We start from the raw sequence: 13,467 nt of genomic DNA, 5'->3' as shown, positions 1-13,467 counted from the left end.
GACAAAGCAGTCAAATAAACAGTACATAACTGCAGAGGATAAGAAAAAATTCTGTGAAAACATAGAAACATATCCTCATACACAAATTACATTTCAAGAAAAGAGCCATGGGATCAAGGGGAGTTTAGGGCATAGGAATCCCAGGCTTCCCAGACAGCATTGAATTTGGGCAGCTCATCATGCACCCTGGCCGTCAGAGACTCCAATTCCCGGATTTCAGAAACCAGTTTCCAGAAAAGAGCCCTATCCGGAGGGGACTGCTGCAACCAGCACAGAGGAATGGCCCTCCTAGCATCCAAAAGGAGAAAGGATATCAGCTTGGATGCCGGCTTGGAGAGCCTGGGAAATGGCAGGCCCAGTAGACAATGTAAGGGGTCTAATTGCAAATCTAATCCCACCACGGCTTGAAGCGTGTCCAAAACCATTGACCAAAAGGGACATATAAGGGAACACGACCAAAAGATATTAAAAAGAGAACCTGTATCCCCCCTGCACCGCCAACACAATGCAGAACATGAGGGATTCATCTTATGAAGGCGCTCTGGGGTCCTATACCAAAAAAGGAGTATCTTAAGGGCAGTCTCTCTCTGCGCCACGCATCGGGAGGATTTAAAGGAAGACGTCCATATTCTATTCCACATAGGCAACGTGATGGGTCGACCCAGTATCCCAGACCACCTACGCATATAAAAATGTGAGTCTTCAGTGAGTGGAACAGCATCGTGTAAAATAGTATATATCAAAGACACCAAATGTCCCTAATGGGGGCCACGGCCACACAACAATTCAAAGGCAGTGGGCCTCTCCAGGGCAAGTGTCGGTGCCAATTTCCGAAAAAAGTCACAGACCTGAAGATAAAAATAAAAGGATTGTTTTGGCAAGGAGAATTTCTCCCGAAGCTTCTCAAAGGTGAAGAGCGTACGGGACACCGGGTGGACCAAGCTGCGCAAATGGAAAAGTGGAGGTTGAGTCCAAGCCCATAACCTGCCCACCCGAAGACCATCTAGGAGCAAGGGGTTAAATAGAATTGTGGTGAGGGGGGGGCATTGCGAAGAGAGAGAGTACAGACCAAGGCACCGACGACAAACTCCCATGGTGACCAGCATTGAATTCAAACACATCCCCTTTAGGACGCCGTCCGTATGCAAGGCCGGTGACCACACCATCGAGCAGGGATGCACCGGATAAATAACCCCCCTCTCAATCTCCGACCACCAGTTGGGGGCCAACCAGGAAGACCAGGAGGCCACCACCCGGAGGTGGGAGGCATAATAGTATTTCACTATGTCCGGAGCACCCAATCCCCCTCGCCTCCGGGGGGCAAACACCACAGAGAAAGCCACCCTATGCGCCTTATTGTTCCAGATAAACCTCAAAAAAGAGCGTTGAAGAAGTTTGAGTTGAGAAATTGGGACAGCTACAGGCAGGGTGTCAAACAGATAAAGCAATTTCGGCAAAATAGACATTTTTAAAGAGGAAGTAAACCCTCCTCAGGAAGTTGTACCTATAGGTAAGCCTATATTAAGGCTTACCTATAGGTACTGTAAATATCTCCTAAACATGTACCGTTTAGGAGATATTTACCTTTAATGCAGCCAGTGACGTCACTGGCGCATGCGCTCTGAAGGAACGGCAGATCATGCCGTTCCTTCAGAGCCCCGTGCCGTGACCGTCGGCTCCCGCGCGCGTGCGCGGGAGTGACGTCACCGCGGCTCCGGCCAATCAGATGGCCGGATGCCGCGATCCCGGAAGACGGGCGACTATACATGTCGCCCGTCATACAGGTAAGCGGACGGCACGGCAGGGGCTCGTTCTAAGGTAAGTATTTCATAATGAGCTAGTATGCGATGCATACTAGCTCATTATGGGTTTCTCTTTCAGGTTGTAAAGAAGATAAAAAAAAAAATTCTTGGTGTACAACCTCTTTAAGACATTAATACGGCCCAATAAAGACAGGGGGAGGGTGGTCCACTGCTGTAGGGACATAGCTATCTCACGGACCAGGGGAGTGTAATTGGCCGTATAAAGCATGGAGTGGGAAGGGGTCAGGTTCACCCGCAAATACTTGAGCAACTGCATGCACCACCGGTAAGGGTATGTATGCTGCAGTCGAAACAAAAGATCCGGGGAAACATGAAGGGGCATGGCCTCCGTCTTAGATGTATTGACCTTATACCCATAAATAGCACCAAAGGAATCCAGGAGAGCATGTAACGGTGGCAAAGAAACTAGTGGGTTCGTCAAAGTCAACAATATGTCGTCTGCAAATAAGGAAAGTTTATATTCTCTATGTCGCATAATGACCCTAGCAAAATCAGGATGGGAGCGAATGGCTTCTGCCAACGGCTCCAGACACAGGACAAACAGTAACGGGGAGAGGGGGCAACCCTGTCGGATACCGTTAGACATGGGGAACATAGGCGACATAAAGACAGACGACATACGGACCTGAGCCGTGGCGGGAGAATAGTGGGCTTCTAATGCTCTATAGAAGGGACCCGTGAAACCAAACATCTGAAGCGTGGAAAAAAGATAGGGCCAACTCAACCTATCAAAGGCCTTTTGGGCATCCAAACTGAGAACCAAAGCTGGGCGGGGGAATCTGTTCAGAAGGGAGATCAAATCCACAGTACGTCCAGTATTATCCCCTGCATGTCTAGAAAGAACAAACCCGACTTTATCCCTATCTATCAATTTTGGAAGAAGACCGGCCAACCTATTGGCCAAAATCTTAGTAAAGATTTTGTAGTCAGAATTAAGAAGTGCTATTGGTCTGTAGTTATCTGGGAGTGAGGCGTCTTTACCTGGTTTGGGAATAACAGAGATATAGGAATGGAGAAAATGAGAATGAGGTGTCCTGCCCTCCAGCAAAGAAGCGTAGAGATCCAGGAGACGGGGGGCCAGGGTCAGCAGGAATGTTTTGTAGTAAATATATGGGAGTCCATCCGGCCCCGGGGACCTTGCAAGAGGGCAGATCCTTGATCGTAGCAGCCAACTCATCCATGGAAATATCAGCGTTCAATTTTTCTAAATCGGCTTTAGAGAGACTGGGAATGTCTAGGTCCTGAAAAAAAGCTCTCAAACCTGTCAGCAGAGAAGTGGAAGCGATTCTCAGGAGTCAAACAATTATAAACGTTGCTAATTTACCAAATACCTCGGCCATGGTATAGGGACAATGAGTGGGGCTACCATCAGGCTGGAGCAGGAGATCGGGAACCGATTGGAAAGGTTTGGGTTTAAGCCTATTAACTAACATCCTGTGGGGTTTATTAGAATATTCATAAAATCTCTGCCGAGCCCACATCAAGGATTTAACCATCTTGGACATATCCAGAGCCTTGATACGGTCTCGGAGATTGACCACCTTCCTAAGTCCCGCCAGGGATGGGGAAGCCTGCAGACGCTCCTCAGCCACCCTAAGATCATCCAGGAGGGAGCCACGCTCCCTCTCGGTGTCCCTCTTCAGATGAGAGCCCTCCACAATGCATGTACCCCTGAAGAAGGCTTTATGAGCCTCCCATACAGTAGATACCTCAGACACAGATCCCTCATTAAGCGCAAAATATTCCCGCAGACCGTCCTCCAACCGATTCCGGACTTCCGGGATCTGAAGGAGTCTATCATTCAAGCTCCAATGGCAGGCCCTAGGTGTGGCATCAAAAATAATGGGAGCATGGTCAGACCAGGAGATGGGAAAGATCTCCGACTGAACCATGCACGAAATGAGCAGAGCTGAAATGAAAAAATGATCTAACCGCGAATGCATCTTGTGGGCGGGTGAGTAAAAAGAATATTGCCTATGCGTAGGGTGCTTAATACGCCAGGAATCAAAAAGCCTGAATGAACGAATACACCTGCGGAAATATTTAGCTTGACTCAGTTGTCTGCGGGATGGGGTTTCTTGATTTATGGACTGCCTATCCCTATATGGGGACATGATGAGATTGAAATCACCCCCAACCACCATAAAGGGCTGGGATAGATGAGAGGTGGTCACGAGGGTCTTATCCAAAAAAGCCAATTGACCATCATTAGGGCCATAGATGTTAATAAGGGTAAAGGACGTAGATAGATAATCACAGACCAAGGCTATGTATCTCCCATGAGGATCCAGGAGCGAATCGCGGACCCCGATGGGACAAGACTTCCGAATTAAAATTGCAACCCCAGCTTTACCCGTCCTTTCAGAGGCAACATAGGCTGTGGGGAAATATCGCGCCGCCAATTTGACCGATCCGCCAGGGCGGAAGTGCGTCTCCTGCACCAAAATCACGTCCGCCCCGGAGGACCGAAAAGCCTTTAGCGCCAGCCACCGCTTCTGAACCGAGTTCAAACCTTTAACATTATACGACATAAACCTTAAAGCCATGGCATAACAAGTCCCAAACATATATCGTGTGCATGTGTAAAACTACCTCCCACTGTGTCAGAACCCTTCATAACTACCTCAGAAGGACACATCGATGCAGTCTGTACTCCATCCAAAGATAGAACACAGAGGCACCATTCCATGTGTGTGACATAAAAACGTCAGACCAAAGACAAAAAAGGTCCAACACAATAGAAAAAAAACATATAAAAGTATAAAAGTAAAAAAAAAAACAAATAGAAAAACAGTGTCTATTAAAAATCTCCAGAAGGAACCCTGAAGGATTATGAAATCCCAGGGAGCCCAGGGCAAGGCCCATGGGCAATACGGGCGACACGGGAGCCTCCAGGATACAGTACTCCAACAGGGGTGGGCAACCCGTCAACTCTCCAGCAAAAGTAAAATAAAAACCAATTAGGCTTCAAAAAACTGAGAAAACAAATGCCCCATGGGGGGGGAAACTTTACCGGCCCAGCCGGACCGGTCCAGGAAAGTTACCAGCATGGCAGCCAGCTTCCGATCAGTCCGTCCTCAGGAAAACCGGAGAGACCAGAAAACACAGAACATCATGCGGAACCGACATGGACATCAGGGTGGAAATCTGGAGGGCTTCTGGCGCTGAGGAGTGGCGTGGAGGCTGTGTTGTGGTGTCTTGGCAGGGGTCCAGATGCGAGCAGGAGTAGCTGGAAGGGGACGGCTTGGAGGGTGTTATTGGGCTAGCAGGTCTTCTTCTGGAAGCGGTGGAAGCCCTAGGCCTCTAATAAAAGACTCTGCCTTGTGCATTTCCCGCATAGCATGTTGAACGCCATCTTTGGTGACCATCAGGCGGAACGGAAATCCCCAGTAATAAGGAACCCTGTGTTTCAGCAGGTGTAGTGTCACCACGCGGAGGGCCCTCCGTTTATTCAGAGTGATGGGGGAGAGGTCATTAAAAATTTGAATTTTTGCTCCCTTATACGTCACCTGGGTCTTATTGCGGGTCGCCAGATTGAGGGCCTCCTTACTATCATAATAGTGGAACCGAACAATCACATCACGGGGTCTCCTTCCAGAGGGTGGTTTGGGGCCCAGGGATCTGTGTGCCCTATCCAGTCTCCAATCAATGTCCACAATGTTGGGGGCCAAATGATGAAAGAGGCCCAACAGAAAAGAGCGCAGATTGTTATCCCCCACTGTTTCAGGGATGCCCCTGAAGCGTAGATTCTGACGCCTCTCCCGATTCTCAAGATCGTCTTGCTGCAGCTGCAGTTGAGAGACCGAATGCTTTAAGTAGGAGGGTTCCTCCTCTAATACATGCACATAGTCTACCAGTTCATCAAATTTGGTCTCCAAGGTGTCTGTGCGTTCCCCTATATGCGCTATCTCCCCTCTTAATTCCACTGATAACTTGCCCACCTCAGCAGCTATGTTGCGGGTAATCTGCACCAAATGAACTTGCAATTTGGCATCCAGAATGTCAGGGGTTAAGATCTGCTGAAAGGTAGGGGGGGGGGGGTAGGGGTAGATCGATCCAGTACCTGTGGCTGTGGAGGGTCTGCATCGTTGTCCGCTTCCAATAGGGGGTCCATCGCAGAGAACGGGTCCGCCTGTGAAATTGAGGCCGGGGATTGCGGCCTAGTAAGAAAGCGATCCATGGCGGCCTGTGTCCGGGACTCCTGAGGAGCGGAGTAGCCTTGTTTTTGCTGCCCGATCTTGCCCATGGGGACGCCAGGGATATTAGGAACACTGGCAGCCTGCTCCGGATCAAAAGAATTCGGATAGAAGCTTAAACGGAGCGGCGGAGAGTCAGCTGTGCCCGGAGCTCACCTAAGATGCGACTGCCATGTCCGGAATGCTTTCCCACCTCATTTCTTTATGTTACCTGAACCGATTGTGTGGACTAATTACAAAATGAAATATATCTCTCAGTTAAAACACCCAGACTCTATACGCCCCTTAGCTCATCTTTCTGAAGATTTTAATGCCCCCCCCCCCCCCACGCATGCTTTTTTCTGTAGACAGCTCTCCCGTGCCCTCAGTAGCCAATTTCCATGGGCTTCTCTGAGGATAGTGGAGTCAGGGCTTGAGCGGCTCCTCAGAACTGAATGCACTGAAATACCAACATCCCACATTTATACCCATTTGGTATTAGTTGCCCTGCCCCCATTAGGTAAATTGAGAGACAAATGGTTAAGAGATGTACCACACCTGGACAACGATGATTGGGATGACATTTGGTACCTTACCTTTAAAATGCTGGTTTCTTTATGTGACCTTTTAATTCAGTTTAAAATAGTACACAGAGCCTACTTTACCCCCTCCCATTTCTCAGAGTGTTAAAGGTGTGGTCATACTCAAGGAGATTACGCCCACATATTCTGGTTATGCCCTCAGATAATGGGATTTTGGTCCAATGTACTATCTAGTATTAACACTTACACATCAACACCAATCCCTCAGGCCATTGAGAATTGTCTATTGGATCTTGTAGATAATCTTCTCCATACCAGGGCAGAAAAAAACCCTTGCTAGCCTCATTCTTTTTTATGCAAGAAAAGCTATCACCTTGCATTGGAAGAAACAGGCTCCACCTTCTATTCCCTTCTGGAAACAACTGATTACCAAAAATCTCCCATTATATAATTACACTTACGACAACTGCGGGTATCCTGCCAAATACGCTAAAGTGTAGGCCAAATGGTTGAAGGACCCCATCACAGCTTCATAGTCACTAACTAACTAATAGTTTGGAGACATCCAGTTAAACTCACATCCATCTCATAATTTATGCGAGTTTCAGGGTTAATCTTAACTTCTTGTACTGTATTAGGTCCGGGCATCTGGTGATGTAGTCACATTCTTCTCATCCTAGTGTTGCTCTAGCTATCAGTATTTGCGCCATGTGTTCTCAAACTATGTCCCCTGCGCGGGCAACACAAGCTTATTTACTGTATTGTTTTGATGTTGTTTTGGTTGTACTTGTTTGGTACAAGAAAAACTTTAATAAAAAAAGATTTGAAAAAAAAAAAAAAAAAAAAAATATATATATATATATATATATATATATATATATATATATATATTCTTACAAAAGTGAGTACACCCCTTACATTTTTGTGAATATTTTATTATATCTTTTCAGGTGACAATACTGAAAAAATTACAATTACACTTTGCTACAATGTAAATTAGTGAGTGTACAGCTTGTATAACAGTGTAAATTTGCTGTCCCCTCAAAATAACTCAACACACAGCCATTAAAGTCCAAACCGCTGGCAACAAAAGTGAGTACACCCCTAAGTAAAAAATTTCCAAATTGGGCCCAATTAGCCATTTTCCCTCCCTGGTGTCATATGACTCATTAGTGTTATAGGGTCTCAGGTGTGAATGGGGATCAGGTGTGTTAAACTTTGTGTTATCGCTCTCACTCTCTCATACTGGTCACTGGAAGTTCAACATGGCAACCTCATGGCAAAGAACTCTCTGGGGATCAGAAAAAAAGAATTGATGCTCTATATAAAGATGGCCTAGGCTATAATAAGATTGCCAAAACCCTGAAATTGATCTGCAGCACGGTGGCCAAGACCATACAGCGGTTTAACAGGACAGGTTCCACTCAGAACAGTCCTCGCCATGGTCGACCAAAGAAGTTGAGTGCACATTCTTAGCATCATATCCAGAGGTTGTCTTTGGGAAATAGACTTATGAGTGCTTCCAGCATTGCTGCAGAGGCTGTAGGGGTGCTCTAGTCAGCATGTCAGTTCTCAAACCATACGCCGCACACTGCATCAAGTTAGTCTGCATGGCTGTCGTCCCAGAAGGAAGCCTCTTCTAAAGATGATGCACAAGAAAGCCTGCAAACAGTTTGCTGAAGACAAGCAGACTAAGGACATGGGTTACTGGAACCATGTCCTGTGGTCTGTTGAGACCAAGATAAATGTATCTGGTTCAAATATGGTCAAGCGTTTGTGGCGGCAACCAGGTGAGGAGTACAAAGACAAGTGTGTCTTGCCTACAGTCAAGCATGGTGGTGGGAGTGTCATGGTTTGGGGCTGCATGAGTGCTGCCAGCACTGGGGAGCTACAGTTCATTGAGGGAACCATTAATGCCAACATTGCAATACTGTGACATACTGAAGCAGAGTATAAACCCCTCCCTTTGGGGACTGGGCCGCAGGACAGTATTTCAACATAATAACGACCCCAAACACACCTCCAAGATGACCACTACCTCGCTAAAGAAGCTGAGGGTAAAGGTGATGGACTGGCCAAGTATGTCTCCAGACCTAAACCCTATTGAGCATCTGTGGGGCATCCTCAAAAGGAAGGTGGAGGAGCTCAAGGTCTCTAACATCCACCAGCTCCGTAATGTCGTCATGGAGGATGGGAAGAAGTCTCCAGTGGTAACATGTGAAGCTCTGGTAAACTCCATGCCCTAGAGGGTTAAGGCAGTGCTGGAAAATAATGGTGGCCACACAAAATATTGACACTTTGGGCACAATTTGGACATTTTCACTTAGGGCTGTGCTCACTTTTGTTGCCAGCGGTTTAGACATTAATTGCTGTGTGTTGAGTTATTTTGAGGGGACAGCAAATGTACACTGTTATAAAAGCTGTACACTCACTACTTTACATTGTAGCAAAGGGTCATTTCTTCAGTGTTGGCACAAGATATAATAAAATATTTACAAAAATGCGAGGGGTGTACTCACTTTGGTGAGATACTGTATATATTTTTTGGCTCCTGTCAAACCGGTATATGTTTGAGCGTTTATCTGAGCCAAGGTTTGGTCCAACCACAAGTTCCTTAAACTCATCCCTACTTGAAATTCTTTTTTTACCCCAAGATATCAATTGTACATTTGTTCATTTAATGAATAGAACATAAATAGGTGATAATATAAAGGAAAATCAACTAAAAGATAAAATATAACTCACCCCAAGTGCACATGCAATCATCCTAAAAAAAAAAAAATTAGGAGGATTAGACTTTTTACAAGTTGTGAATACAGAAAATGTTGCAAGGTCTTTTAAAAGACCTACCACAGAGTACACAAATGTCTGATCTGGCAAGGTTATATGAAGAAAACAATGTTTTTCTGCTTAAAACAATAAAACAGGATCTGGAAGTTTGGAATAAAGATAAATACATGGCTAGGCAGAATAAACATGATAAAAGTGAATGTTTTACCAAGGATTTTGTATCTCCTGCAGATCGTACCTATTGCACTTCCGAAGGTTTTCTTTACCTTTAGCCTCTACTGACTTACCTTATTCTCACTCAGACTGGGCCTACCCGATTTAAAGAATAGCTATAGGGTAGTGGCCTTACCTAAAATACTTAGTTGGAGACATTAAAAGGTTTGGGGAACACTTGAAAAAACTATGGTAGATCTTATCTTAGCCCATGCCCCATGGGTCCCACACCTTTACAGAGGCCTCTCAGAGACCACCTCCTTCTCAATACGCACACTTTGGGATATTATTAACAAAAAGTATGTCCCCCCGCCCCCCTCCCATTGGGAAGATTCTTATGGTTCCTGAGTGATAGATATACTGTTATATATACAAACATGAGAAAGCTGCCTTCTTTTACTGACTAAGTGAAGCGTAGATCGTGCTTTTCACTACTATAGATCCCTATGCTCCCCTCACCTGTCTTTTGTATCCTGCTGCTTTTTTTCCGACCCCCTTTTATGCATTTATCACCTTTCCACCTATCTTATCTTATGTTAATTTTAGCACTGAAAAGACAGCATATTTTTGAAGTGCAATTTTTGATTATCGATGTGGATTCTGATATGTTTGACCTGTCTTTATGAATGTTTAGTTGTTAACCACTTCAATACAGTGCACTTTCACCCCCTTCCTGCCCAGACTGATTTTCAGCTTTCAGCGCTCTCACATTTTGAATGACAATTACTCAGTCATGAAACACTGTAACCATAAAAAATGTGTGTCCTTTTTTTCACACAAATAGAGCTTTATTTTGGTGGTATTTAATCACTACTAGGTTTTTTATTTGTTGTGCTATAAATAAACAAAGACTGAAAATATTGTGAAAAAACGAATTTTTTCTTTGTTTCTGTCATACAGGTTTGCAAATTAGTAATTTTATAGAGTCCACAAGCTATGGTGCTTATCATTGAAAATTGATCACACCTGATCACACCTGATGAACTAAAGGCCTATATCATTTCTTGAGACACTAACAAGCCAGGAAAGTACAATACCCCCCCCCCCTCCCCCAAAGTAGACATTCTGAGATATTTAAAAGGAGCATGGTGAGTTTTTTAAAGTTGTAATTTTTTTTCCACAATTCTTTGCAAAATGAAGATTTTTTTTTTTTACAAATTGTCATATTAACAGCATATGTATACTTGTAATTACACCCCAAAACACATTCTACTACTCCTGAGTATGGCAATACCACATGTGTGAGACTTTTTCACAGCCTGGCCACAATACAGAGGCCTAACATCCAAGTAGCACCTTCAGGCATTATAGGAGCATAAATTACACATATAATTTCCTGACAACCTATCACACTTTTGAAGGCTCTGAAGCACCAGGACAATGGAAACCCACATAAAATGACCCCATTTTGGAAAGCAAACACCCCAACATATAATCTTTGAGGCATAGTGAGTCTTTTGAACATGCCATTTTTTTCCACATGTTTTTGGAAATTATGGAAAGAAAATGAAAATAGCAGGGGCTCAGGACTGTCATTGGATGCAAACTCCACCTTCCCTTTTATATAATAATAAGGAATAACTTAAGAACAAAAAGTGGGAGAGCAATTAATTTGACTCATATAAAAATGGAAGCGGGACAGTTATAAAGCATAGTTTAAGCCCATAGCAACAGGCAGTTTTAAAATGTTTAACAGGCTTCTCAGGACGAAAATAGCCAGGTGATCACTCCCCAAGCACAGCGACTGCCATTACCAATACCCAGGAGACACCCAACTATGTCAAAGAGGAGGAAGGAATGTTCAGTCCCCCGCAAACTGACGGAATTCTACCTGCCGCGCGGCAAGCAACCCTTCCAAGATGGTGTCGGAGAACCTGTGGCTTCCTCACGAGGCGGCCTGTCTACCTCTACATAGGGGGCGCACAAACTCCAAAGCTTAGCTGGGTCTACTCACAGGATGGACAGCGGTTTAGACACCTCTACATCATTTACAAGCCTGGTCAATTCGAAGCCACGGCTGTCACAAGCAGCACATCAAGGTACTGAGGACGGCCTTACTTTCCAGCCATCACCTATGAGCACAACACTGCATAATTCCATAGCAGCTTTCCCTACCACAAATCATCCTGTGCTGGATACCACACTGAGATACAGTATAAACAGTGTCTACCACATATTTGCAGAAATGTGTGAAGCAACACTGCAAAAGGTACCTGGGCTCATAGAAGTGAGGTCATCACTCAATTTGGAAACTGACCAAAACTATCCAGATCAAGCAACATTTATCTGTGACGGATTAAGGTCCTGTGTCAGCAGGTTTTGGTTCTGTGTCAATGGCATCAGTTTAGCATCAGTTTGAGAGGATTTCACAATGTTTCATTTGACCTGCAGTTAACCTGTTTCTGACTTGCATTTGGCTTGCTTCTAAAGGGTTTTGGGAGCAATGCAAAACCCACTTGAAGTGAAAAAAAAAAACCCATTAACACAGGACCTTTGTGTCAGCCAAAGATTTGCTGTTTTACTATGTAACCCCAAGAATGGTGGCCATAGGAGAATGCACACTATCATGTTCATTGAACACACTTCTTTAGGAGAAGTTGTTGGTGTCAGCTAGATACAAATTCTGTGGGAAAAGAAAAAAATGCCCTAGAATTGTAATATTCGAAAATCATATTAATAATCACAGCACGGACTGAAAATATTGGAACTATTAGTTCTAATAAAACAAAAAAAGGATGGCATTACAGATGTTCTGAGGTACTTTTTTAAAACATGATAGATTTGTGAAACAATGAAAATAATTTGTCATTTTGCTCTATTTTTATCACCCGCTTGAGGCATTATATTTAGTCATATATCATATACATATCATTTATTATACATTTCAGCACATAGGGAATTGTGGATATATGCTAGCATGTGTTATTAGACAGAAAAATAATATTACTAGCATTGCTTAGTGGAAATGTTTGAAATTGTTCTGGAATTGTTGTTTTTAGCTCCACGTTTTTAATAAATTATTTTATTTAAATTTTTTTCACCTGTTATCACTATTTGTTATTTTTTACATTTACTACAAATAAATTCTATACTGTCATATATATGGCTACTATAAAAAGACAGGAAATTATTAATTATTTGAAGGTTGGTCTCCTAATGAGAGGACATACACCCAAAAGAGGATTTTAGTCAAACGCTTGCTTCTTATATATGTCTTAGACATTCCAACAGTAAGATCTTGCTTGCATAATTCCTGGCTCTGTGCCTGTTCACTTGGGAATTTGGAGTGTTCCTCGCCACCTTTGTGTGTTCTGCACCCCCCTATTACATTCCTCGTAATATAAATAAAAATCCATTAGGGAGAGCTATATAAAAAAGCTTAGCAGATGGTTAAAAAAACATAAAAATGTTTATTCTAACAGTATTATATTATATCATATCACATCATATCATGTGTGCATCTCTCACCTGAGATCAGTTATGCTGTAATGTCCAGCTTGCTGAGAGAATTGATCCTGAGCACTGTACCCCATGATGTGGTATTTCTAGGGCTCAAACACTTCAAGAAAAAAACTAACTGTACAGGACATAAACCTTACTGTTCACGTCAAGAACAGACTGAATGTTTTCTTTCTGTCACCTAGGAGCTTCAGGGCAGGGCAGACAGCCAGCAATCTCAAACTGGTATTCAGCATAGCTTGTGTACCTTGTATACAAAGCCAGAGCAGGATCATAAACTATTGACAGCAGTGGGCCATGTATATTTTGAAAAATGGAAAACTTTGCATTTATTTATTGCATGCATGTTTATACTATATACAGTCTTTGTTCTACTGTATATTGCACTGTATGTATAATTAAATGTATAGAGACATAATAGTCAGTTCTATATATATTTTACTCTTTTACACAGAGGGTATAATA

The 13,467-nt window shown here is 43.8% G+C and overlaps 1 protein-coding gene across 1 annotated transcript in view; it reads right to left on the bottom strand.

Moving 5' to 3' along the window:
• LOC309558826 (uncharacterized protein) overlaps positions 1 to 13,149 on the bottom strand; it is a 326,395-nt gene extending 313,246 nt beyond the window's left edge. Inside the window, exons 1-2 of the mRNA XM_082261904.1 lie at positions 13,012 to 13,149; positions 9,286 to 9,307 (exon numbers count right to left, since the gene is read on the bottom strand). Of these exons, the coding sequence (XP_082118030.1) occupies positions 9,286 to 9,307; positions 13,012 to 13,076 (87 nt within the window). The 5' untranslated portion in view covers positions 13,077 to 13,149. The remainder of the gene's footprint in view (positions 1 to 9,285; positions 9,308 to 13,011) is intronic.
• Positions 13,150 to 13,467: the final 318 nt, after the last annotated feature.

Source organism: Pelophylax lessonae (genome assembly GCF_965119305.1).
Source record: "Pelophylax lessonae genome assembly, chromosome: 6".
In the NCBI taxonomy this organism is placed as follows: domain Eukaryota; kingdom Metazoa; phylum Chordata; class Amphibia; order Anura; family Ranidae; genus Pelophylax; species Pelophylax lessonae.
This window is presented reverse-complemented; position numbering and strand designations above follow the sequence as displayed.